Below are 12,878 nucleotides of genomic sequence, written 5' to 3' on the forward strand. Positions count from 1 at the left end.
ATCTATCTATCTATCTATCTATCTCTCTCTCTCTCTATCTATCTATCTATCTATCTATCTATCTATCTATCTATCTATATATATACATATATATGACGTCACCACGAATCAGGATTCCCTTTTGATTTATTTATTTTAAAAACTAGCATTTTCCTTTCATAAAAAAGTTGTGACTTTTATGAAAAATCGTGTCTTTTTCTGAAAAGTTGTTATTTTTATGTAAACTTGTAATTGTTATGAAGAGTTGCGACTTTTATAAGAAAGTTGCGACTTTTATGAAAAGTTATGACTTTTATTAAAAATTGTGACCTTTCCGAATGGTTTTAACTTTTCCAAAGAGTTGTAACCTTTCCGATAACGCACACTAAACATTTGGTCACACTGCCTTTATTGTCTATAATAGAGGATTTTTCTCTCATTTTAAAACAAACTGACCTCGATTTTTTCTTTTCTGTTTCATTCTATTATTACAAATCTTGGTATGTCTTGCCATCATTAATTTATGTTCATGTTATTAATTATTATTTATGAGTACATGTTTTAAATATTGTTTTTATGTTTTTTTGCAAAGCAATTGTTATAAGTATTTGTCAGTACAAATTAAATAACACACGTTAATTGAGTATTCTTGCAAATTTCTCTACTAAAATTGTTGAATGTACAGTAAAAAAAATCATTAAAGATCTACACTAACATCTATTAAAGACAAAATTCAAATTTGGTATGCCATTGCAAGAACATAAAAAAAGACCTTAAAAATATTATTGCACCTTGATTTGCAAAGTGAACCAGAAAAAGAAGATAAAAATTAATAAACTTTAGACACGGGTTCAAGGATCAATTATAAAATCAAATTAAAGATAATTGATAAAATACAAAATGATAAGATGTTATAATTAACTTTTTTCTTTACATTATTAATAATATTTTTTACTATTAATCTTGTATATAAGATAATGCTATGTTTTATTTAATGATAATCTTATATATTATTTTATAAATTTTGTGATATTAAATTCGTATTCAAATCGCGATTTACTAATTAATATACATATATAATCAAATCATTCATATATATATTTTGAATTTATCGAGCAACAAAACGACACTCGTTAAATCCGTAGAAAGTATCCACTAGGTAATTGGCATGGACCACTAATAATTTTAGGGCTGAGGGTCAGACCCAAATTCACTGTCCAAGTCCTGAGACTAGTCCAGTATATCCAACTTCACACCCAAAACTCGATCCAACAGTACACCAACACTTCCACTTTACTGATTCTCTCTCTCTCTCTCTCTCTGTAAAATAATGTTAGACTGCGTAGCAGCAGTATACAATCGCCGTTGATTACACTACGGCGGTGGCTTCACATGGAAGATGCGCTCAATTTCTCTTCCGTATCTCTCTAGTGTGTGCTGTCCTTGTTGCTTATCGTGCTCCACTTGCGTCTCCTCCTGATTCGGTTGCCGGAAATTTTATCAGTTTTAGTAAGATCAACAGCTCCAAACTGGAGATTGACGGTAAAGTTATGTCGAAAGCTAGAGTTTACACCGATGTCAATGTGCTTCGCCCTAGAGAATATTGGGATTATGAAGCCCTTACTGTACAATGGGGGTAATTATTTTCCGCTTCTTTTTGGCTCTAATTGCTTAGTAATTGATGATTGAAGTTATGTAATTTTATACTTTTGTATATTATGATATTTCGGTTAATATTATTGGGAAAACCCTTTGGATCGCGGGTTAGAATTATGCATGTATTAGTAAAGTAGGGAGTAGATATGAGTGAATTTATGTATTATCTTATGCATGTAGTAGGTATCTAAGGATTAGATATACACGTACGTTAGTTATTCCACTTACTAATGAAATAATTATGCAGGATTCTAAATTGTCAACCAAACGTGGTATTAGTTTTATACATCAATAACATAAGTTCCTATTTAGCTATTGAATGTCGTACAAGTTTTTAAGGAAATTCATACATAGATAACTTGTTTCTTATCCAATTACCAAGCAACCCCTTGTGTGCTAGATTGAGAACCTTAATTGTCTAGAACTTTTGTCTTAAAAGATAATTATGTAGTATCGAGAATTAAATTATGTCGTATCGAGAACCAAATTCACATAGCCAAACAGACTAGTATGGATTGTGATATAGTTGATTGAATAATTGTTGACGGGATTATGATTGTTTGGTAGCTGATTAGAGTTACGCAAGTATTAGTAATGCAAGAATTAACTATGAGAGAATCTATGTATAATTTTATGCATGTATTAGTTTTGCTTGATTTCGGTATGCATGCACTAGTTATTCCATCTTTTACTTGCATAAATAATACATGGATTCCTTCATAACTTATATATGTATTAGTTGTGTGGGTTCTTAAATTGCAAACCAAAGTGTATTAATTTTATACATGTATAGTTATTCCATCTTCTACTTGCATAAAATAATACATGGATTCCGTCATAACTTATGTATGTATAAGTGTTGGGTTTTTAAATTGCTAACCAAAATGTATTAGTTTTTATATATGAATAGCTTTCCTCCTAACCAACTGCCAAATGTAGAATTAGTTATTCACCTCTTAATTCACGAATAGTTTGCTTCATTACTAGCTACTAAATGACCCTTTACTGAATAATGGGGGTAATATTTTATGCTTCTTTTTCATCTCTAATCACCTAGTAATTGATTAATGAAATTATGTAATATCTACTTTTGTATATTATGATTTTTCATATTACCATCTCCGCTCCTCTGACCCCACAGGTGATGCTATCGTTTATTGCAACAACCCATTTTTAGGTGTTAGTTTGAGAGCCTTAATTATTTAGAATTTTAAGAGACAATTATTTAGCATAGAGAACTAATTGAGTCAGAATAATTGATATGAAGGATTCATATAGTTGATTGACTAGTATGGGCCAAGGCATATTTTTTGATTGAGTGGTAGATTGATTGCTGAAGACAATTTCAGGTGTTTTTGGTATGTGTGTTGGTTTGCTGGTAAAATCCCTCTAATATACAAGAATTGCTTTTTCCTGGCTTCACACATAGGAAGAGTGTCATCAGCATAAAGTATGTGTGAAATAGCCAAACTCCCCCTTCCCTCCAATTCCTCTAAGCCACTCTAAATTCTCTGCTTCCTTAGCATTCTTCTTAAGACCTCCATCATCAACACAAAAGGTATAGGTAGGGGGACAATGGATCACTGTGCCTCAACCATTTCCAGGATTTGAATTTTAAAGAGTTCTTGGAGACCCATTGATAAAGATTGAAAATCTGACTGTTGATATACAATACCGAGTTCGATATAGTCATTTATGTATTCATTTGTTCCATAAGATTTAATAAACATGACCAGTTTACATAAAGAAGTGTTCATCACTTCATTCCCAACCCAAGTTGCATCAGTAATTTTTCTACCTTTTATAAATGCACTCCAGTTTGCTGCAATCAATTTATCTATCACCATTTTGCGTCTTTCCGCTAACAATTCTGCTGCAATCTTTTGAACTCTGCCCAGCAGACTAATTGGTTTGAAATTTTTCACTTCTACTGCTCCCTTCTTTTCTGGGATCAAGGCAATAGAAATAGATTTGAAACTCTTTACAAATGTGCCTTCTTGAAAGAATCCTCTTCAATTGTATTCCAGCACTTCTGCAAAAATTAAATTGAAACCATCTGGGTCGGGTGCCTTCTCTCCTTAAAAGTAACTTTATTACCTCTTCCACTTTCTCCATAGTGAATGTCTCTGCAGCCACTCTTTTTCTTCCTGAACTTCTCTTCGGGTTACTTTCTACATGTTGGTCTCCACAGCTCAGGTTTAGGTATAGATCTCCATAGAACTCCAAAATATGATCTTTGATTCTCTGATCATTATCCACCAACTTCCCTTCAGTAACTAGTAAGTTATCAGTACAATTTACTTTTTCTGTGCATTTGCCATCTGATGGAATTTTTTGTATTTTATTCCCTTGCTTGACCCAAAGGCATCTAGATTTTTGTCTTCAGGACACTTATTGTTTTGCAATACCTTCAGGCTCCTTGTTAATGAAATTCCTTTCAGATACAGACTGGTTCCATTCCTGTTTCCCCTTCTCCCCTCTCCCGATGATTCAATTCTTCTGATCTCTTCATAGCTTTGTTCTTCCTTCCAAGCTTCCAAATACTTCCATGTTCCATTTTTAATGTCCTTTTCAGCAATATTAGCTTCTTAGCAGTTAGCTGACAAAGCATCTGCTTTTCCTTCTTCATTATAAGAATTCCACCATTTTATCTAGCCATCTCTCAAACCACACTTCCTCGAACTTGATTATTCTTTCCCCTTTTCCCATTCTCCACATTTAAGAATAGTCGGATAGTGATCTGACGTTGTTCTGGCCAACATTTCTTTAATTTGAATTACTCATTCCAAGTCTCTGAGACGAGAAATCTATCTAGCCTTGAAACTCTGTGATTATAAATGCTTCTGAACCATGTAAAATGTGCCTCCATGAAGTAGAAGATCAAATCAAAGAAAGGTCACTTGTAATTCTGGAGAACTTCCTTATTGATCTTGTATTTCTTTCCCTCCCCAGCTTCACGTCTTCGAATCTATTTGTATTGAAATCTCCCTTCACTGCAAATGGACTAATAATCAGCCCATTAATAACAGCTAGTTCTTTCCACAGCTTCTTGCTCAGTTTCATGTCGCAAGGCCCATGCACTGTAGTAAATGCAACTTGGAGCGTGTGTTAGTTTCTTCCATCATAACATTAGCTGAACATTGTCAAATAAGTTTTTTCTTTTTCTTTTTTTCTGACTGTTAAAAAGGTATTGTATCAAATGTCCAGCAACCAGAAGGTGTTGTGGAAATTTATCAAAGGTTAGCTCCAGCTGATTCAACAACCGCCATTTTTTCTGGGGAACTTTCATATGAGTCTGTTCTTTCTTTTAATCTACTATAATGGTTCTAAATTGGCTCCTTAATATTAAGGATAATTACATTGTAGGGATGCTTTTTGTGGTATTGAAAGGGACCTGTACAAGTGTGAAATTCTAATGCTAAAAACTTTAATCTTCTACCTAATTGCGAAATGTATCGAAGTCCTGTGTAGTAAAGAAAAGTGGGATGCTATATATCCAGGATTGGGTTCGTAAATATATTAATAGATTCTTGACCGTGTCATTTGCAATGGCCATTGTTACACCACACTTGCGATGGCCATGTTACACCATACTTGGGATAGCAATATGTACTTAGCACTAACTACAGATTCTGATTTGCTTTCTGATTTGCTTTCAGAAATCCTTGCATTACTTACCTTCTAAATAATCCACCATCCTTGCATTGTCAATAATGTTATCATTGCATTTCCATCTCCTTTTGTTGCAAAGAATAATCATGCCTTCAGATCCTTTCTGAGTTACTTGCTATATGTAAAGATTTTTATCACCATTTCATTTGGCCTTAAGTCATTGGATATGTATTTACTTGAAGTAAAAGACAATTCAAAAGAAACTATAAAAAACTTTTCTTGCAAAAAAGAGAAGAGTATGTAGGTTGTTAATATAAGTCCTGTGATGTTTTCCTTTTCAAGTTCCAAGTTTTCTGATGTCTTGGAATCACATCATGCGGCCTCCTTTGACAATTTAACCTTGCTTCATCAAATGCTGTTAAGATGATGGTATCAGTTATTTAATTGGATTTTGTTTCCGTTCAGAATCCCCTCTCTGACCAGTTCAACTTAATCAAACTCGGAGATATTGTATGATTCTCATTGAACCATCCTTCTGTTTTATTATTCCAGTGATCAGGATGACTATGAGGTTGTTCGGAAGGTTGGAAGAGGAAAATATAGTGAGGTTTTTGAAGGTATAAATGTTAACAGCAACGAGAAGTGCATAATCAAGATTCTGAAACCTGTTAAGAAAAAAAAGGTATGAGCTGGGCTTCAAGGATTTGTATATAATCTTTTTTTTTTCAGTTTCAAAAAATAAAAATAAAAAAGATTCTGCTTGACAAAGAAATTTAACTGTAAAAATGGTTATTACTGTATTATATAAAGTTACTATTGTCTTGTCTACCAAATAGTACTTTTAGCTAACCTAACATTTTATAAAAATCATCCATGTTAACAACCTTTTAGAGAAGGTTGCATCTATCTTATGAATATGTAAAATATAAACCAATCTTTTATTGAGCTTATTTTAGCCAGTTTGGCATCATTATGTATCCGCTGGTGCAGCTTTTTCTATCTTCTCTCGTCTCTAATTTTGAACTTCTTCAATCAAATGATTTAATTGCAATTGTGTACATACTTTTGAACTGTTGTTGATGGTATTTGTCTAGATCAAAAGAGAGATCAAAATCTTGCAGAACCTCTGTGGCGGACCAAATGTTGTCAAACTCCTTGATATTGTCAGAGACCAGCACTCAAAAACACCAAGCTTAATTTTTGAGTATGTGAACAGTACAGATTTCAAAGTACTGTACCCAACATTAACGGACTATGACATACGCTACTACATATATGAGCTTCTCAAGGTAAAGGGATATCCATTTGATTGCAGCCAGTATTTCTCCCCCCTCATTGTCTGCCTTGTACTTTCCTTCTATCGGCATATGACTGAAGATATTAATTTTATGCATGTCTCATTGTCTGCCTTGTTATACTTTCCTTCTTTCGGCATATGACTGAAGATATTAGTTTTATGCATGTCTTATTGTCATCTAGCCGTAGGGTTTGCCTATCCCATGGACCCATACTACTTTTTATGTTGACCAGGATTTGGGAGTTCCCTCCATTTATTTTATGCAGTATCACTCTTTTTATCAGAGATATGGTTTTGGAAGCACTTGAACATTTTGTAGATGTATTCTCATTTTCTTTTGATGGAGTCTGCTAAGTAAATTCCTTGCATTTATGTGCCTAGCACAGTTATAGAAGGCAGCCTGTCATTTTTTTTTTGAAATTGGTAAATTGTATTCATCAGCATTAAGGACTTTGTCATTTGTAATCATGTCCTTGCCCCAAATTAAAAGTGAATTCTTATAAGGGGAGCTTTATGGATTTCAACAACATACCCGGTGTAATTCCACAAATGGGCTCTGCGGAGGATGGTGTGCACACAAATCTTACCCCTACTTTGTGAAGGTAGAGAGAGTGATTCTGATAGAGTATAGACCATCGGCTAAAGTAACGCATTCCAAACTAACAACAAGTACAGTAATGAAGAAGACATGTTGAAAATAATGGAGAAAAGCAACAACAAATAATACGCTAACCAAAGTAATGGAAACAACAACATACCCAGTGTAATTCTACAAGTGGTGTCTAGTATGCAGCCTTACCCCTATCTTGTGAAGCTAGAGAGGCCGTTTTAGAATAGACCCTTGGCTCACAGTCCAGAAAAAAAGTAAACAGGAGAGAAAGCATAACAAAGCATCCCGAACATCAACTACAGCCAAATAATATGATAATCAAAGTACAAGAAACAAATCGAAGGACAAAACTACAGCAATACAACAAGTACTAATATAACAGGAAGTGGGGATAGAGTTTGCAAGAAATGATTGTATGCAACAATTCTAAGAGGAAGTGGGTTCCTCCAACATGTGATGACCTCCGCTTTTAGAAGTCTGTTTCAGTTATATCTTGGTGCTCGACGGAAACCTTTTTTAGACTAGCAAGTTGATAAATAAAATAACTCATAGCTCTTACTCTGTCTTAAGGTTGCCCTACTTCTGACAATAAAGCTTCTTATAACAGTTGTTTAGTTCACCATTGGTCAATTCCTTGTGTATATTGTATATTATATGGAGGAAGTGGGAATTGAAATTTCTTTATGAACCTGCAGGCACTAGACTATTGTCATTCTCAGGGAATAATGCACAGAGATGTCAAGCCACATAATGTTATGATAGACCATGAGTTGCGGAAGCTTCGCTTGATAGACTGGGGTCTTGCTGAATTTTACCATCCAGGAAAGGAATATAATGTCCGTGTGGCTTCAAGGTAAGGCATATTTTGCTAAAAACTGATTGGTGGAATAGGTGCAGTTGCTTTGCCAAAAGTAGGTCTTATTTACAGTTTTTTAATAGTTAACGGTTCTTTCTATTTTTATTTTACAAACTGTTCTCTGGGAATTTGAGCTTGTAGTTCGAAAACAAGATAATCCTGTAGGTCTTTGTTAAGTTAGCTGTTTTGTTATGGACTACACTGCCTCAGATAACATAAGATATTCATCATGTGGGTTGGCTTTTGGAGTTTGAATTTTTTAAATTTCTATCTCAAAATGCTTATGATGCTACTTCCCAACCATGAGGACATGGGACACTCCTTCATAAGGAGCTTCATTCACTTTGCTATGCTAGCAGAAAATGGCTCCTAGGCTTCACTATATCTACTCTTAGGGTTAGTGATATGATGTATAAGGGAAATGATCATGATGAACCTTATCCAAAAATGTTTGGTTGTAATTTAAATCATGGATACCTTAATTCTTGTGTAACATAATAAATCAATTGGTGTATTATTTTATACCACCACCAACATGGAATACTAATCCATGTATAAGTGTACCTAAAGGACAAACCTATCATTATCTTTTTCCTAGAAACCAACGAAGACCAAGCATCCATGGTTATACTTATAATTGTAAATCCATTTCTTTTTAGTTGAAAAATAAACAAATATTTTGAATGATATCTCTTATATATCCAATCAGTGTTATCAAAGGCTAAAAGCGCAAAAAAGCTCTAAGGTTAGTGGGGGCTTTAAGCGCAAATAAAGTGTGGGCTTTAATGAAAAAGGCACAAAGGGAGAAAAGAATACAAATATATATTTTAGTCCAAGTCTAATAATTATAAACATAAATGACAAATATATGACCAAAGAAATTGAAATTTTTTTTTATGATAAAGTGAAATATCAATTAATTAGTTTCACTTCTTCATTAGAGGCTCATTGGCAAGGAAACATTTGTCTTAGAACCTTAATGACAACATGAAGCGCAGATAAAGCGAGGCGAAGCGCTTAACACGTTTTGAGCCTCGCTTCAGGGCTTAAGCACGCCTTTGATAACCCTGTATCCAATTTAAGTGCAATGAACCTAACACCTAACAAGAAATAGTATATGTATTACTAATCTTTGCATAACTAACACCTACATAAACTAATACTTGCATTATAATCCCTGTATAACTATACATCATACCAAACGACCCCTTAAGATACCAAGAGGTGCTCTTTGCAGTGTAACCATTTAATGGAATGTACACTTTCCAGCTTGTAAGTTTGCTGGACTTGACAAAAGAATCTACAAACTGCTCTCCATGAATCTATACATATGCTAGAGCAGTCAATTTTTGCTTGGAGAAAGTTAGAATATGTTCAAGGTCAATTGGAAACCAGTTTAGAAGTTAAGTTGGCCACATAATGTAAACTTATGGTACATAATGTATCATAATATTTAGTGGCCATTGATTTGATTTTATCCCCTCTTTTGGTCTATAAAAGGCTATCACGGCAAGTTTGAATATGTTTTTGTTTGTTTTTCAGATACTTCAAGGGCCCTGAACTTCTAGTTGACTTGCAAGACTATGACTATTCTTTGGACATGTGGAGCCTTGGATGCATGTTTGCAGGAATGGTAAGAAGCTTTAAGCCAATCATGGGGCTTCAACCATTTTCCTAGATCTGAGATTGTGGGCCTTTGGAATTAGACCCACAAGTTTTTAGAGATTACTTATCAAAAAAAGTTTTATATAGATTACATTGTGCATTAGTTTTTATCATCTTGTTAATTGTGCTTAATAGGCGTATTGTTCTTTATGTAGATCTTCCGCAAGGAACCTTTCTTCTATGGTCATGATAACCAGGATCAGCTTGTCAAAATTGCTAAGGTAACCTGTTTGGCTACAGCTTTCTGCTCAAGCAATCTCCTGTGTTGTGTCTTTTCTGGATCAGAATATGGTTCAATGAGTTCTGTCCCAAGTTTTACCCCTTTGCTTGCCTCTAAATAAATTCTGCAACTAGGTCGATGGTCTATAATAGTATTGATGGTAGGTTCATCTAGTTACCTCTATCAATAGAGTAGTCAGTTGTTTGAATGAGAGGAAACGTTATCAGGTGCAAGTATATCTTACCAATTCTATTGGAGTTGATGGAGAATTATCTTTTTAGGTACTTGGAACTGATGAGTTGAATGCATATTTGCACAAGTATCAACTAGAGCTTGATCCTCAGCTGGAGGCGATGGTTGGCAGGTATGTTTCAGGCTGTCATCTTTAACCTTGTTAATATTTCATCACCAATCATAAACCTATTGAAATAAATTGCTCTCTCAATTCCTTTTTGATAAACATGGTTAGTCCTTATAAATAAATAAAAAAGATTCACATGGTTGACTTTTCTTAGAACCTAGGATAGAGTTCGAATGATTTATTATATTCGAGTTTGGTGGACATCTGTTATTGTGAGATTGGGCAAGTTGAAAAAGATAGAGATGTAGAGCAGTTAATCACATTGGACACTCTGAGCAGTATTGCAGTTGATATTAAGGAAATAAGTCTTTATTTTTTATAAAACATACTCCCTCTGTTTCAAAAAGAATGACCTAGTTTGACTTGGAACTGAGTATAAGAAAAGAAATAAGACTTTTTAATCTTTTGGTTCTAAATTAAAGTTATGCCAAATGTACCAAAATACCCTTTAATCTTGTGGTCTTAAACATGCCACGTGGAAAGTTAAGGTTAAAGTGTTGCCAAAAAAGGAAAGGGGTCATTCTTTTTGAAACAGACTAAAAAGGAAATAGGGTCATTCTTTTTGAAACGGAGGGAGTACTAATTACTAAAAGTTCATGCAACCCTGCAAAGTGCAAACTGCCTCTCTACCCCAAAAAGGTAGGGAATGGCAAGGTCTATGTACATCCTATCCACCCCAGTCCCACTTGTGGGATTAGATTGGGTATGTCGTCGTTATTTGTATACAAATTTCTAAAATAATTACCAATTCAAAGAAAAGGGGATGGAGGAAGGGAGTACAAAATCAACTCTGAGCTGCAACTAGATAGTGTTGCTGACTTACTAAAATAATCTCTGTAGCTAGCTATGACAGAAATGTGGAAGTAGCTGGTTGGTCAAACAAAACAACCTGGAGGAGGGGGGGGGGGGGATTAGTAACAACTAGAAAAGGTTCTTACTGAAATAAGTTTCACCAATTAGCTTTCACAGAATGGTGGCATATCTGATTGCAGTCAGAATATATGCTATTGATAGTGTTAATATAGTCACTTCTCCTGCAGGCACAGTAGGAAGCCATGGTCCAAATTTATTAATGCAGACAATCAGCATCTGGTGTCGCCTGAGGTATGTGCCTTTCAATCTGTGGTAATTTATTTTAACCACTTTGGTTTGACTTGCTATAAAAAATATTTTTGCTCAGAATTTGATACTTCGATTTTGAGGTGTAATTGCAGGCTATAGATTTTCTTGACAAGCTTCTCCGTTATGATCATCAGGATAGACTTACAGCAAAAGAAGCAATGGTAATTCCATAGTCATAAATTCTGTTTTGTAAATGAGTATTGTTTTATTTCCAAGTATAAGTAGCAAGGGAGGGATTATGTGACTTTTGAAAACCTACAGCATTAAGACCAGGTTATGGATAATTAACTACAATTTATGTTTTCAACAAGACACTTTTTTTTTAAAAAAAAAGTTATAAACAAGACGCATGCCCCAGGAAAGAGATTATATGGGGAAAGGTGTGGGAGAAGAAAAGGAACTAGCTATATCGAGGTTCCTGGAATTTAACCAACTTTTGTTCTTTGTTTCCTCTGTGTTCGGAAGATATCTTAAACCATGCCTTTGTTGGTTTTATCACCTCATCATGCTAGGGCTTCTTTATTTTGTTATTTTCGCTGTCTGTTGATGGTTACATGCACAGACAAAGGGTTTTTTGCATTTTTTGTGTATATGATTTTCACTAGTGCATTTGATATCATGTGTATGTACTGGTTCTAAGATTTTTGGCATAAACCTGATATCTAGTTTTTTGTAGGCCCATCCTTATTTCTTGCAAGTGAGGGCTGCAGAGAATAGCAGGATGAGGACACAATAGATGTTACTTTGGGAAAGAAGAAGCTTATGGTGTAATGTTAGCAAATATTGTCATCTTCATCTATTTGAGATTATGGTATGGCAGAAGTTCATGATGGAACATTTCATGAGCAATTGGTTTGATCAGTTTACCCCCTCATGGCCTTCTTCACTCTGCTGGTTATGAATTATCTTGCATTAGCCCTCCTGCTTTCGTATCCAAAGTCGATTGTGTAATGTTTGAAAATTGAAATATACTGAGAAGCTTTGCCCTAGACACTGGCAATATATTCTAAGGTTGCATATGTTTTAACTCGAGATATAATCTTTAGTTTCCTTGTCTCTGGTTTGTTAGGATTTAGGAATTGATTGGCAAAAGATTACTTGGAGGGCAATGCCCGATGGTACTGTAATAGTTCAGTTTAATGGTATTCAAGTTAAGTTTCTTTTGTTATCCAGGATACCGTAAGGGCTCATTTGGTGAGAGGGATTAAAAATAAGAATGATGGGATAAGATTGTCTTATTTTGTTTGGTTGTCATGTGTGGGATAACTTATCCCTATCATTATGGGATAACTTGTTTCCAACCAAACGATCCCTGTTTACTAGCTTAGTTCAGCGTGCTCAATTTGCTTTACCTGTTTACTAGCTTAGTTCAGGGTTTGCTTGCCTAAAGCCACAGGAGGTCTAAACTTGACAGATATCCAAGTATATTGCATGAAATAATGCCAAGTCTTGTTGGGATTTATGGGATAAATGGTGGGACAAGTTATCCCAAATAGGACA

At 34.6% G+C, this 12,878-nt stretch overlaps 1 protein-coding gene across 1 annotated transcript; it reads left to right on the forward strand.

Moving 5' to 3' along the window:
• Window positions 1–1,134: 1,134 nt before the first annotated feature.
• Window positions 1,135–12,553, forward strand: LOC107014964 (casein kinase II subunit alpha-2). The gene is made up of 10 exons (XM_015215099.2): window positions 1,135–1,615; window positions 5,800–5,929; window positions 6,342–6,536; window positions 7,850–8,007; window positions 9,553–9,643; window positions 9,831–9,896; window positions 10,177–10,259; window positions 11,297–11,360; window positions 11,471–11,539; window positions 12,055–12,553. The coding sequence occupies exons 1-10, from the start codon at window positions 1,530–1,532 to the stop codon at window positions 12,112–12,114; spliced, it is 1,002 nt and encodes a 333-aa protein (XP_015070585.1). The 5' UTR covers window positions 1,135–1,529; the 3' UTR covers window positions 12,115–12,553.
• The last annotated feature ends 325 nt before the right edge of the window (window positions 12,554–12,878 follow it).

This window comes from Solanum pennellii, chromosome 3, assembly GCF_001406875.1.
Source record: "Solanum pennellii chromosome 3, SPENNV200".
NCBI classification, from domain to species: domain Eukaryota; kingdom Viridiplantae; phylum Streptophyta; class Magnoliopsida; order Solanales; family Solanaceae; genus Solanum; species Solanum pennellii.

Bases quoted from the DNA above. Each gene is read 5' to 3' on its own strand.
- LOC107014964 (XM_015215099.2), top strand. From the start codon at position 1,530: ATGTCGAAAGCTAGAGTTTACACCGATGTCAATGTGCTTCGCCCTAGA. The intron at 8,008-9,552 runs GTAAGGCATATT...TTTGTTTTTCAG, and splicing joins AATGTCCGTGTGGCTTCAAG to ATACTTCAAGGGCCCTGAAC. The intron at 10,260-11,296 runs GTATGTTTCAGG...CTTCTCCTGCAG, and splicing joins CTGGAGGCGATGGTTGGCAG to GCACAGTAGGAAGCCATGGT.